A 14,186-nucleotide genomic window follows, 5' to 3' on the forward strand; every position below is an offset into this window, starting at 1 on the left:
CAAAATTGAAACCATAGAAATGGAAAACTACGAAGAGATTAAGTCCATGTTTGTGGTCCTATCCCCTCACTTGTCCTTGTTTTGGGTGCCTTTTTCTACGTGTTTTTATTCCTGTCTGCCATTTATCCCAAGTAAAGTTTTGGCCAATGAAGGTTTACAGTAGGATGCTTTCCAGAACATTCCTATTTCAATAAGGAACTTCTGGGATAGAAAGCAATGAGTCTTAATGAGGAAGTTTCATGCACCATGACAAAACAGCTTTTTTTAAGTAGGGGAAGAAGGTTTCCATTATTTCTTCATTACCTCTGAAATCTATCCAGCAAGTGCACCTAATGTCAGAGGCTACTGTATTTATTCAGTTGATGATGGCTGGAAGTGGCCTATAGTAAGCCTGAAATAGAAATTTTTTTAAAATCTGGAGTTTCATCTAAAAATAAAAAAGAACATCGTAACACTCCAGCATCTCTGTTTTCTCATCACTTCCTTCCTGCACCAGTTATCAGTTTAGTGCTTTTCAGCTCTGACTCTGCCCTTCTTTGGCCTGCTTTGTGCTACTGGAGTAGACTCCATAAACATTCCTCCTTTGCCATATGGCAGATGTTAGGCTTTGTCAGTAGAGGGCACTGGAAGGCCACTGCAGGAGAAAAGGGTCCTCTTCCTGGTTTTGGTGTACTTTTTTCTTGCTTCTGTGGCTTTTGCCTACTAGTGGCATTTGGTACACCCAGTGATGCTCACCCTACAGCAAGTTTTACCAGTACTCATCGAGCAGCTTCCCACTTAAGTGTCAAAGGCATCGTGGCAGGTGGTTTTCTGTTTGCCAGCCCTGGCCTGTCTCACCTCAGAGAACTTCACCACCTGTGGGCCATAGTCACATCCTTTCCAGTGAGGTCTGAGTTTCAGCCTTGGGTTGGAGTCAGGGTCCCGTCTAAGTTAGTTTCTTCCTTGGGTATTATGTCTCAATTAGAGGTAGTAGCTCTTTCCCAGTATCTGCTCTTCCTGTATTTGTTAGAGTTCTCTTTACTCATCAGTATCTAATCTCCTATCACAAGTAAATAATTATTTGCATTAGATTTCCCCTGTTCAAATGACTGGTATATTTTCTGCTTTCTGATTGCACCAAATTGATAGATCCTAGAGGATCAGAAGTGATATATGCAGATGGCGAGTTTGGAGAGGCATGTCCCAGCTCCTTTTCCTTCTGTCTTCTTTGGAGAGTCAGCCTGCCCTGGGTGATTGTTCTTAACCTGCAGGCAGCTCAGTGGCCAAGGCTCTGCCCCTGAGTGAAGACCTATGGTGGTCCAGCCCCAGGCCCAAGACCTGCCAGATAAGTTTGTCTAACTCTGTCTTTCAGTTTTAAAACCCAACTCCCTGCAGATGAAAGTCACATTCTCCAAGATCAGCTCTATTGGTAATAAAGGATTATTTAGGAGCCAGTCTGCTGACTGCTTTATCTTATTCCTAAATTAGTGCAGGAAGCAGGAAGAAGTCCTACTTTTTGTTGTCTCCTCCTCCCTCACTCTCTAATGATTTTCATACAAAACTATTTAAAACAACTTATCCCCAGAAAAATGAGTACTTCAGAAAAGCACAACATGTCTGGCAGGTCTGTTTTAGCTTTGCCTGTCCTCTGGCCCACTGTCACATCCCACCACGTATAAAGCTGTTTTTTCTTAAAAGCTGCCCTAATTGGAGAGTGATTCTGTATCTCTAGAATGCTTAGACACACCATAATATTCACCTTCAATGAGTACAGTCCCACAGAACACACATAAACAGTCCAGAATTGGGTGAGAGGAAAACAGTTAGAAAACAACCTGATCTATTTGAAACACATCTCTTTACAGTCATAAATTAGCAGATGATGCATTTAAAACTGTGTGAAAAAAATAGACTTGAGGCTTCCACTCTGTGCTTAGAGGACCACTGAGGAAAAGGGTCATTAGCTAGCCCTTGAGCAAGGTCTGCTTCCTTGATACGGTGGACATTAGCAGTTGGACTCGATGGCATTGCTGAGTTCTTGTGGAAGAACGGGTGTCAGCAAATGACCACACTGGCTCAGACAGTGAGCCATGCACCATTTGTCCCCTCCATCATCTCTCTTGACATGGCACCTTCTATTATCCTTGACTTTCTCCTGTACTCTGCATGCATGGGTGATTTGCTTGTGTGTCCTGTGTGTTTGCATAAGGAGGGTACAGTGGAGAGAAAGGTACCCTAATGTGCTTTAGAGAGAGTGAGAAAATGCGACTCATGCCTTTTGTGAACACTTGAAATGTTGGTGTAGTGACCGAAGATTAATAAAGCTCTGTAACACATCCAATCTCAAATATAGGCCTGGAGTAAGAACCTCTGACTTGGGGAACATAATGTAATCTTGAGATTTCTTAGATGACCTTTGAAACCGATTCTTGCAGGGCTGAAAAGCCAGAGGAGGTGAACATCTTGTCACTGACTGATAGTAAATGGTTAAGAATGGGTTTATTATGGAGCCCTGTGATTTCATGTGGTAACTTTACATTTTAAGGATTAGCTTAACATTGCAAATGGTGTTATTTTAGGGACAGAGTCAGGTTATTAAGAGACAGAGTTAGGTTATTAAGGATCAGAATCAAAGGAATCAACAAACTTGAAATTTAAGCACAAATCTTTGCTTTTCTCCTCACTGCTTTTAGTAATTTCTTCAGTTATTGTGGAATAAATAATCATCGGTGTTAATCATAAACCCTCTTTTTTTGTAGACAGCAGTGATCTAAGGCTGAGATGTGATTGAGGTTCATTTTTTTTTTTTTTTTTAATGGTGCTCAGGACACATCCAAAAATGCGACCTTGAAATGTTGAATATTTCAAGCTGGAGGAATTTGAGAAATGGCATGAGCAGGAAGGACTTTCTGACCTTTCTCCAAAGCAAGTCCTAAAACCTTCATGTGAGAGGTACCTTCCCTTTATCCAGAGGAAATGAACATCCTTATCTCTGAAGAGAGTGGATATAGAGAGGGATCTGCATGACTAGGTCTTGCGAAGTTCCCGCAGTTTATCACACTCCCCATACTGTCTGTCCTATCACTTCTTTCCAGCACTCTCCACTCTTCATCAAATCTAGCATAAAAACACTCAGGTTTAGCCATTTTTTCAGGTCTTCCTTTCCTTATTAAGGCTCCTATATCATGTAAAACTTCTATTAAATAAATTTGTATGCTTTTTTCTTATCAGTCTTCCCTTTGTTACAGAGGTCCCAGTTGGGAATTCAAAGAGTAAAGGAAGAAGATATTTTTCTTTTCTACATTTATTTCTTCCAGACACCTCCTCATCTAGAGTTCTCCTTGCACAGCTCTTCCTCTCTTTTTCCCTGCTTCAAAGGATTGACCCTGATGTATGTCTTTTCTAACCTGGACCTATCTTTCACATTTACTGAGGGTGTAGGGCCTAGCATTGTGATTCTAATATCTGTGTCATTTTCGTATCATGTTTTCTGATTTTAAAGAAATATCCTCAACTATTTAATTTTTTCAAATGATTTCACTTCAGCAGAATTATAGCATGTATATATTTTGAATAAATCTTGGTCTGTAAGGTAATTACCCAGAGATACTGTTCAAATCAGGTAGCAGATTCTTGCAAGTGGCAGAATGGAACCCAGCAGGGGGGTTCAGAGCTTGACACTGGTAGAGTTGAACAATTCACAGTGTATCCTATGGAGTGGTGACCTAGGGGCACTCTTCACAACCTGCAGAGCCTTTTCATAGTCACTTCCTCCTCTGCTCTGGAATTGTTTACTGGGCCACCTTGAGAAGATGAGGCAATCAGTGTCTGCTTCTCTGCATTTTAAGTTATGTAGTAGGATCCTAAATGTTCAACGACAAATGTCCGGTGTTTGCCACCTAAGAAGCCTTTTAAAAGTTAGAGATCACATACGACATGTGGCATGTGTAAACCATTTCAGCTTTTATCCTATTAGTGAAAAAAATAGAAACAGCCTGAATATCCACCAACGAGTGAATGGATAAACAAACTATAGTATGCCCACATTGTGGAATACTCTTCAGGTATCAAGTTGGCATGGGTTGATCTTTAAGCCATGTTATTGAATGGAAAAAATAAGTACCAGGACACTTTAATCCCATTTGATCCCATTTCCACTGTCCCCAACTGTAATTATATCCTAAAATTTATATCATATTTATTAAATTATATACTTAAAGCACAGCAAAAACAGTCTATATGTATTTATAGAAAATAATAAAAATGCATGTAAAAATATCTGAAAGAATACAAGCACACTGATATGAACAAGAGCTTGAGATTAGGGGTGATAGTGAAGAGGTATTTGGCTTTTTGCTTTCCATTGAAGGAGTGAAGGATGAGATGCCCCAGAATGTGCTAGTTTGGCATAAAGATTATTTTGAGTTAAAAGTGATCAAAACCCAGCAGATGCAGAAAAAGCTCTCTGTCTCCCCATCAGCCTGCTCAGTTTACATTGGAAAGGAGAGCCTGTATGAAGAAGCGAGCTATGAACAGACTCCTGTTTATCTAAGAGATGATCTGCATAATAGGGCAAACCTTCGTTTTTCCAAAGGTCACCTTTCACCTCCTTGCCAGCAGTCTTTCTCCCCTTTGTACCCCCAGGCTCCTGCCCCTCTCCTTAGCTCATACAAGCTTCATGTTGCCTCACTGTCTTTGGAATTCCATGTCTGTGTGGATTTCCCATGCGTATGCTATTAAATCTGACTTTCCCCTATTAATCTGTCTCATGTCAATTGGATTCCAAGTCCAGCTAGAAGGTCTTCTGCCCTGACACTATGTTCCTACATTGGGGAATTTTCTACATTAAAATGGAGCCATGTATTACAAGTAAATATAAAAATTTTCAAGTACTTGATTTTGAACGGATAAGATGTGACTTAGGGAGAAAAGCAACTTTGGCTGGAGCCAGGTGGTGATACTTAGGGACGAGCTGCAGGCACACACCGAACCATTCAACCTCATAAATGAATCTAAATCTCTCAATTGTAGATCAGGATGGCACCTCTGTTGCTGTGGTTAATACTCTCAGAACAGTTAATTGTGCTCAATGTCTTAGTTTATTGCTTTTATGAATAAATAAACAGGATACCATTTGAACAGACTCCCAAGAGTTTATTTAACTGCATGGTAATGATTTATTTATTAGTTATCATACTTCAGTCTTGAGGTCTTCCTCTCTATATCTATATTCTCCCTCTTCCTTAATACCCTTCTCATCTTACCATCTGGTGTGTATACCCTGTTTAGGACCTGCCTTAAAGTTCACAACTTCCAGGAAGCTTTTCTTAATTAACTCATTGTCATTGAGAATTTTTTTACTCAGCAGGTCTTTGGTGAGTGTGCTTTAGGGTTTGGGGACTTCATTTTGCACCTTCTAAAAGTATTGCTTGCTAATTGTTTTTCTGTCATTTTTTCCATATATGTTTTCTTAATTCATCTTCCAATGTAATGGACTCTTCATGAGATAAAAATAAAGAAGACAGTGATGAGTATTGACATTGAAATAAAACTATCTTTTTAAAACCTAACAGTTCCACTTTCTGTTAGATGTTTTCAAGAAAATGTCTTAAACCCACCGTGCATATGTGTATAATGGCCCTGATACCAGATAATGTCTATAATGCAGTTTTAATCATGATTTATTTCCTCCTTTGGTCAAATATGTTCAGGGATCTGGGGGCATTCCGGCTTCAAAAGCAGAGAGATGAGGCTTATATTATTAAATCCAACCCAAATCACCACCCAAAGGGACTCTCTGTTCCTCAAACCCTGCTTGTGTGTAAAATATAGTTAGAATTTGCTCACATCCAAAGGTGCTGTTTCGCTTTGTCTAATTTTATGCTACTTTGGGGAGCAAGTCATATTTTGTCCTGGCATCATTTCTTGGCTTACTTACAGTAGATGTATGTTTGTGTGCATTCATTCATGTAGTCATTCATTCAGCAAAAATTTATGGAGTGCTGCTGTGCTGGGTACTGAAGATGCACATGAAGCATAAGTAGGAGCAGTCCAGGTAGACAAATTGGGGATAGCACTCTAAATGGAAGGTCTAGCATATGCAAAGGCCCTGAGGCATGAAATAATAGGACCTGCTTTAGGAGCTACAAGTACTGTGCAATACACTACTGCATCATCAGGTGCACATGGGGACATGGTTTGAGATGAGATTGGGTAGATAGACAGGCAAGGCCATTTGTATATCATGCAGAAGGGTTGAGTTTTTTTTTTTTTTTTAATCATGCTGGCAGTGTAGATCTACTGAAAATTTTTGAGCAAGAAAATAACAAGGTCAGATTTGTATGTTATAAAGAAATTCTAGCTGCTAAGTGCAAGATGGATTAGAGAGAGATGAGGATAGAGGGAGGGAGAAAAAAGGAGGAGGCTACTGAAATAGTCTGGGTGTGAGATGATAAGTGACTGAACTAGGACATGAAAGAGGAGATGAGGTAATTAGAAAGGAATTTAGGGAGTAGAATTGATAGGACTTCGTGCTCAATTGATGTATTAGTTTTCTATTGCTGTCATAACAGATTACCACAAATGTAGCAGCTTAATGTAGCACAAATTTATTGCCTTCTAGTTCTATAGATTAGAAATATGACATGGGGGGCGCCTGGGTGGCTCAGTCGGTTAAGTGTCCGACTTCAGCCCAGGTCATGATCTCACAGTTCGTGAGCTTGAGCCCCGTGTCAGGCTCTGTGCTGACAGCTTGAAGCCTGGAAGCCTGCTTCGGATTCTGTGTCTCCCTCTCTCTCTCTCTGCCCCTCCCCAGCTCATGTTCGCACTCTGTCCCTGTCAAAAATAAATAAACTTAAAAAAAATAAAAAAAATATGACATGGATCTCACTGAGCTAAAATCAGGGTGTTGGCAAGGCTACACCCCTTTCTGGAGGCTTCAGGAGAAAATCGGTTTCCTTGTTCATTCTGGTTATTAGCAGAATTCAGTTCCTTGTATTTGTAGAACTGAAGTCCCGTTTGCTTGCTGGGTATCAGCAGAGGCCCATTCCCATCTTTTGGAGGCCACATGCATTCTTGGGCACCTGACACCCTTTCCCTGCCTTCAAAGACAGCAGTGGCAAGTAGAGTCCCTTTCGTATTTCGTGTATCTCCTGCCTCTTCTTGTGCCTCTCTTTTCTGCTTTAAAAGGCTAGAGATTAAATTGAGCCCATGCAGATAATTCGAGGTAACCCTTCATGTCCTTAGCCTTAATCACATTAGCAAAGTCCCTTTTGCCATGGAAGGTAGGTATCGTGTTCATGGAGTACGAACCTATGAACATAGTCCACATAGCATGTGGCCTTCTTTGGGGGAGTCATTATTTTGCCTTCTCCAACTGGATGTAGGGTTATGGGAGAGGATAGAACCCAAGTTTTTGACTTCAGCAACCAAGAGGAATTTAGATTTGGGGGAAGAAGGTAAGTTTGGTTTTGAACATGCTGACTTTAGGATGCCCTTGTGATATTAAAATGGAGCATCTAGTGAATATTTGGATGCACCAGCCAAAAAGTAGAGGAGAAATCAAGGCAGGAGATAGAGATTAGAGAACTGTTGACATCTAGTGAGCCATCAGTGAATGTGTAGGATGGGAAGAGAATAGGGCTAAGAACAGAATTCTAGGGCCAATAATATTCTAGGTGCACCAGAGAGAGAAGCACTCACAAAAGGAACTCAAGAATAGCCTCTGGAGTCTCAGTTTCTTGTAGCACTTTCCTTCCTTCCTCCTCTACCTGGCCTGTTTTCTCCTCATTCCCTGGTTTTCTGCCTACTTGTAGTATCTGCTTCCTAAAACTTGAGCTTGCACATTGTTCTCCATGGCCTCTCCCATCTGTCATCACATATCTCTTAGCTTCAGCTCTCATTACTAGGCTGCTTCATTCTCTTGTTTGTTTTGTGTTTATTTTTTTAGTTCAAGGTGGGGGGAAAATTCTAAAGAGAATCAGATTGACCCATATTATCATTTTGCATCATGGTATGGAAGAGGCCACCAGTTTAAATTAGGATTGGCTGTCCAGAGGCCAGGTCCCCATCCTAGTCAGCTGCTTCTCTGTTTCAGGAATGAATTCAGTTGGACTATTCAGAAAGCCTCTTCCCACAGAGGCTTTGTGAGAAGAAGGTTAACTTGATCTCCATTGTATTTGCTGGATCCAGGATTATAGTGTCAAAAATGGGTATATAATAGGTTCGGGACTCTCTTTACCATCACCCCATTTGCTTCTAGTTTCATGTAGCCTTAATGCTGTCTGTACGCAGTAAATCATCTTTATAGAAATTGAATTTGTGGTCCAAATCACAGGAGTAAAATCCAAGCAGGCAAAACTCAGTTCAACTACAGGTTTCCCCTGCTATCCAAAAGTAGAAACCTCTCTTAAGCCAAAAATAGTGTAAAGTGAAGAAGCAATTGCCATTAGTTTATAAAGAAAAATTTTTGAGCATTCCCACACCCAAGATAACCCCTTTTAGGCTTTTCTGATGCCTTAGGACACATGTTGCTAATGAATGCACAAAATACATTGAGATAAAGTACAGATACTCACAAACACAGTTCAAAGCTACAGCAGCTTGTTGCTGAGAGGCTGAATGTGGTTCCTGGGGAAGGAGCTTCATGGGGCCTCTCCGGCTGCTTGGGGTATGCCCCAATAATGGCTTACTGCAAAACAAACACTGAACACTGAGTTCACTTTTTGCCTTTTTCACGGAAGCAAAACGTATGTTTATAAACATTATCCAAATTAGAGCTGGTTATTTAGATTCACAGTCCTTCTAGTCACTCACCATTCATACATTCTCTAGGCTCTTACTATCCATACACATACACGAGCGATGACTCTCCCATCACACTGAACATGAAGCATCTCATCTCCTTTCAGAAAGAGATCCTCTGGGCAGGGTTGCAGCTTGCATCTATGGTATTGACAGGAGCCAAAAAGGGACCATTGTTACTATTTGGTCCTCCTCCTGGATAGCAAGAGGACTGGAATTTATATTGCCAGTGCAAACAAAGTACCACAAAGCCTTCAAATTCCTTATAGATTTCGTTATACACAGATAATAATCTTTCACAAGATCTGTATTTACTGAACCTAAGTATGATGGATCGACTCCAGGAAAGGCAGGGCACCTACCTACAAGGTCAAATGAGCTCTGAAACCAAATTCCTATGAAGCCAAGCTTCAAAGAAGATGTTTCCTTGTATGGGGTTCATGTAAGGTGAGCAGCGATTGGTGATGGCCTGGGTGAGAGGTGATCTCTTGCTACTCTCCTCTGTGCCCTGCAGAGGTTTAGGCCAACTCATAAACCATAGCCCTGGCCTGTAGTTCCTACTGATAGCTGGAATGAAAACAGGAGAGTGCAGTGTTTTCTACACAAGAGTGGACTCTTGCTGGGTCGTTCTTTAATTGCAGCAGAGGGCTGTGCCTTCATGCTTAGCTGGCCAATGTTGAGCCTACTAGGACTGTTTTAATCAAGTCTGTTTATTCTGTCTACAAGTGACTTCTTGGTCATGGTTAACTGCTTTAGGGGTGACTTAAGTTCTGTTAGGCAGTAAATTGCTTAAGCAACTCTTGTGTATGGAACTGATCTCAGTGAGAGCAGAATGAGCAGAAAACCTAAGAAGAGCAATGGAAGTTCAAGATCTCAAAAGGGCTCTAGAGATGATGTAGGATAACCTCACCAAGAGATGCTACACTGAGGCTGACAGCTGGGGCCTCAAACAGCTGGAGCCAGTAAGAAGAGGTCAGCCAAATTAGCATTGAAGCAGAAGTTATATGATGGTGCTTTTGTTATTTAAAAAGTATAAGGGAAAGATAAGGGCAAATATTGTTGAATAAAATGAATGCGATAGAGGCAGCCTCCAAAATAACTGAAGGGCAACCTTCAGCTACTTACTCTTTCTCTGTGGTCACACAGATAATTTTCCTTTGGGTCTTTGAATCAGAAGATCTGAAGGATGATTAAATTCTTATGCAGAACAGGGAAATCATATGCTTCCTCTCTTATCATTCTTCCTTCCCTCATGCTCTCTCTTCAGATCCAAAAGAATCATATAGTCTAGTCTCAAAAAATTACTCATGTTCTTTGAACCTGCCAGACTCTTTTATACTTCTGTGACTTGGCACATGTTGTTTCCTAAGCCTGTAGTGGCTTCCCTTTCCTTGTCTATCTTGAAAATTCCAACCTAATCATCAGGGGCCAGCATAAGTTCATCTTCTTTAGAAAGTCTTCTGGGACTCACCAGATTGGGTAAGTTGTTCCTTAATTATGCTCCCACATATCTTTGTGTGTGTATTTTTCTATCATTTGTCAACTTATGTTATAATCATGTGATAGGATAATACTCTGAAATATTACTGGCTCATTTAGGATTAATTGCATTATAACAATGGCTTTAAAAAGGTGGAAGTTTACTTCTCTGTTCTGTTAAGAAATACTAAGGGGAAGCAGTCTAGAGCTAGTACAGCAGCTTTGCAGTGTCATCATGAATCCAGTTTCCTATCTATCTTCTTTGCCATACTCAGCTTATAGCTCTCATTTTCAAGTTTACCTCATATCCAAAATGGCTGCTCAAGCTCCAGCCATCACATCCATACTTCAGGAAGTAGCAAGAAGGAAGAAGGAAGATGTCCTGTCTCCCCTCTTTTAAGAAGGTTTCCTGGAAACACTGTAGAACAGTTTTACTTATATATAATTGGCCTGAACTCAGTCACATGGACACACATATAGCTGCAAGAAACTCAGGAAAATGTATCTTTATGTGGCAGCATTGTGTCAGAATAAAAATTGTACTCAAGGAAATGAGAGGAGAATGGGTATTGAGAGGCATGTTGCAATCACATTATCTAATGAATTTTTTTATTTATTTTTGAGACAGAGAGAGACAGAGCATGAACAGGGGAGGGGCAGAGAGAGAGGGAGACACAGAATCAGAAGCAGGCTCCAGGCAGGCTCTGAGCCATCAGCCCAGAGCCCGATGCAGGGCTCAAACTCACGGACCGCGAGATCGTGACCTGAGCTGAAGTCGGACGCTTAACCGACTGAGCCACCCAGGCGCCCCTCTAATGCATTTTTTTTTTATTTTGTCATTCTTGCTGCTTCTCATTCCTCTACCTATTGAAGCTAAGCAGCCTATGGTTTTAGGAAGCGGTTAGAGCCCAGGTGAAAACACATATATTGGGTTTAAGGTATACAGTCATAATTCAAATATGCAGAAATGTAAACTTTCTCCATTTGCTGAACTTGATTTGCCCAGAAGCGCCTACTTCCATTTATGACTAGAAAAAAAATCTTACCAATTAAAGGTAATGTCACTTCTATTTTAAAATGTAATCTCTTTGGGGACTCTTGATGATAGAACAAACTGAGGGTTGATGGAAGGAGTTGAGTGGGGGAGATGGGCTAAATGGGTGAGGAGGGCACTTTGTTATGATGAGCCCTGGGTGTTATATGTAAGTGATGAATCACTAAATTCTACTCCTGAAACCAATACTACACTATATTTTAATTAACTAGAACTTAAATAAAAATTTGAAAAAAGAAATATCTTTGGATAAATATTCAGCCAAATGCAGGGCTCTTACCGTCCCTTTATTCTACCTTCTTACCAAGAAGTGGTCTGGTTACCAGAATCTTTTTGCATCTCTCTAGTTCTCTTGGACCTCCAATACGTAGTTATATTAGATGTCTGTCACACTCTCTACGCAGGGACCCCATGGGTCTGGAGCACTGTCTTAGTTGTTTCGCTTTCCCCAGTGCCTATTGCAGAAGTTGACATACAGGCAATAGTTAAAAATTTGATGAATTTGAGTGTATTTTAAACGCATCACGTAATTAATTCAAATGGTAGCATAATGATCTGAAAATCCTTGTAAAATTTCTCTAAAGCCCCTAGCACTATGTTTATAGCATTCTTTCTTTTAAAAAAAAAAATTTTTTTTTAATGTTTATTTATTTTTGAGACGGAGGGAGACAGAGCACGAGTTGGGGAGGGGCAGAGAGAGAGGGAGACACAGAATCTGAAACAGGCTCCAGGCTCTGAGCTGTCAGCACAGAGCCTTATGTGGGGCGCGAACCCACGAACCGTGAGATCGTGACCTGAGCCGAAGTCAGACGCTTAACCGACTGAGCCACCCAGGCGCCCCTATAGCATTCTTTCTTATGGCATTAATAATACTCGGCTCTCAGTGATGGTGGTTGTGTGCTCACCCTTCATTAGTGTCTGCTCCCTGAGGAATGTTCCCGATCTGTGTAACTCTCACAGGTCCTGCAGAAAACCATGGGCATTGTAGGCCTTGAGTCAATGAAAATGAAGGACTAAATGAATAGGGGCTGGCACTTTATAATTTACCACTAATGAATGACTCCCACCTGGGAAGAAACAGATTGGATTTTATCAGAGCTATTTAGAACAGTATCAGTAAAGACAAGTTGATGTTTTGCCTTTAACTAAACACTTTTTTTTTTTTGGTAAAAATAAATAAATAAATAAATTGCTTTTGTTTTTCAGAAATCCTCCACCTACTTTACTTCATCCGGAAAAATGGTGTGAGGAATTCAACCACTTTATTTCACAGTGAGTATTTCTTCCACTAAAAATTGCTTATCCAGCAAGGCCTTGAACAGTGATTGGAAATCCAAGCTGTGGAATTTACTTGGCGCTAGAAGTTGTTATGCCTTTTAGCACATTACGACACAGAATTTGTTCCAGTGAATGATGGAAGATGCCTCTGCAGAATTTGAAACATAAGGAGTTCCATTTGACTTTTGGCTATAATCAGTCCTTCTGATCATGTGGATCACATTTATCTGAGAATCTACTGTGTCCTGGAGCAAATGTTGCCAGTGGTCTTTTTAATAAGGGAGGAGACTCAACGTCTAAAACTGTGATGCTCAGGGTGCCTGGGTGGCTCAGTAGGTTAAGCATCCTACTCTTGATTTTGGCTCAGATCATGATACCACAGTCTTGAGATTGAGACCCGCATTGGGCTCTGTGCTGGGCATGGAGCCTGCTTAAGATTCTCATTTCCCCTTCCCCTTGGCCCCTCCCTGCCCATGTGTGTGTTCTCTCTCTCTCTCTCTCTCTCTCTCTCTCTCTCTCTCAGTCTCTCTCAATAAATAAATAAACAAACAAACAAACAAACAAACTGTGATGCCCACACTAGTCCTAGAGAAGAGACAGAAGGTGGCAGTGTTCAACAGAAGCCTTGCAGCTTGGAAGTTGGACTTTGCTCTAGGATCTGTGGTATGAGAACACAGCTCCGGTTCCCAGGATGATTGAGTAGGCAGAGTAGGATCTCAGGCTTGAGGCACTCAAGTGAACAGCCCCAGCCAAGGGCTCAAGGTGGGGAGAACAAGATAAAAACCCATGTGGTGGATGGTGTACCTGATGGGAGCTGTGTTACCAGGAGCTAGGCAAGATAGAATGGGACTAAGACAGGAGCAGAACCACCAATAATACCATTAGGATGGTGACTCCATGCTGGGAACATGAGCTTTTGGCCTGGCCCCCGGGAAAGGACCACACTGCTTCCAGATCTGGGGAAGATACTCACTTTGCTGGAAGGGACTATATGACCCCAGGCTCAAGGCCTGGTGAACTGTGGGGTCTAGACCAGGCATTACAAGGTATATCCAGTGCATAGGAACTGGGAAGAGATGTGCTCAGTGTCTAGCAGATCAAACCAGGTGTTCAGAGGTCATGGAAGAGAAAAGAAGTGCCCAAAATAGCTAGTAACCAGGAAGTAGTGAATGGTCAACACAACATTTTCTAACTTCTATCTGTGTGCATGATTAGCTTCAACAAAGACGCAGGACAATGAAGAAAACTGGGTCCCTTCATCATCTTCCCTACTCAGTCACAATACAGATCAATAATTCCTTATCCACAATTCTAAAATCCAAAGAGCTCTAAAAAATGGAAGTTATTTTTGTACTTGACTCATTTAGCTACAAGTCCTGACCTTATGTGATCTGACTTGGTGGCAACACATGACCTAAACTGAAATGAAGCTATTTATAGTCATTATTTATCTCACTCAGTGTGAATATTCATGTGAATTGCTGCAGATATATTAATGTGTTTGATTACAGTGTGCTGCCCCAGATCCTGCTGGGGAATGTTACATAACATACAGTAGATGCACTGGTTTACTTTTCTAAAATTTGATAAAATT

The 14,186-nt window shown here is 41.0% G+C and overlaps 1 protein-coding gene across 6 annotated transcripts in view; it reads left to right on the forward strand.

Moving 5' to 3' along the window:
- MYO3B (myosin IIIB) overlaps positions 1 to 14,186 on the forward strand; it is a 490,117-nt gene that overhangs the window by 202,044 nt on the left and 273,887 nt on the right. For all 6 annotated transcript variants that reach the window (XR_006712951.1, XM_045480150.1, XM_045480152.1 and 3 more), the window contains one exon: positions 12,521 to 12,586. Coding sequence is in view for 5 of the 6 variants with exons in the window: in XM_045480150.1 (XP_045336106.1) it covers positions 12,521 to 12,586 (66 nt within the window). In the remaining variant the exon portion in view is untranslated. The remainder of the gene's footprint in view (positions 1 to 12,520; positions 12,587 to 14,186) is intronic.

The sequence above is a fragment of the Leopardus geoffroyi genome, chromosome C1 (assembly GCF_018350155.1).
Source record: "Leopardus geoffroyi isolate Oge1 chromosome C1, O.geoffroyi_Oge1_pat1.0, whole genome shotgun sequence".
Lineage (NCBI taxonomy): Eukaryota > Metazoa > Chordata > Mammalia > Carnivora > Felidae > Leopardus > Leopardus geoffroyi.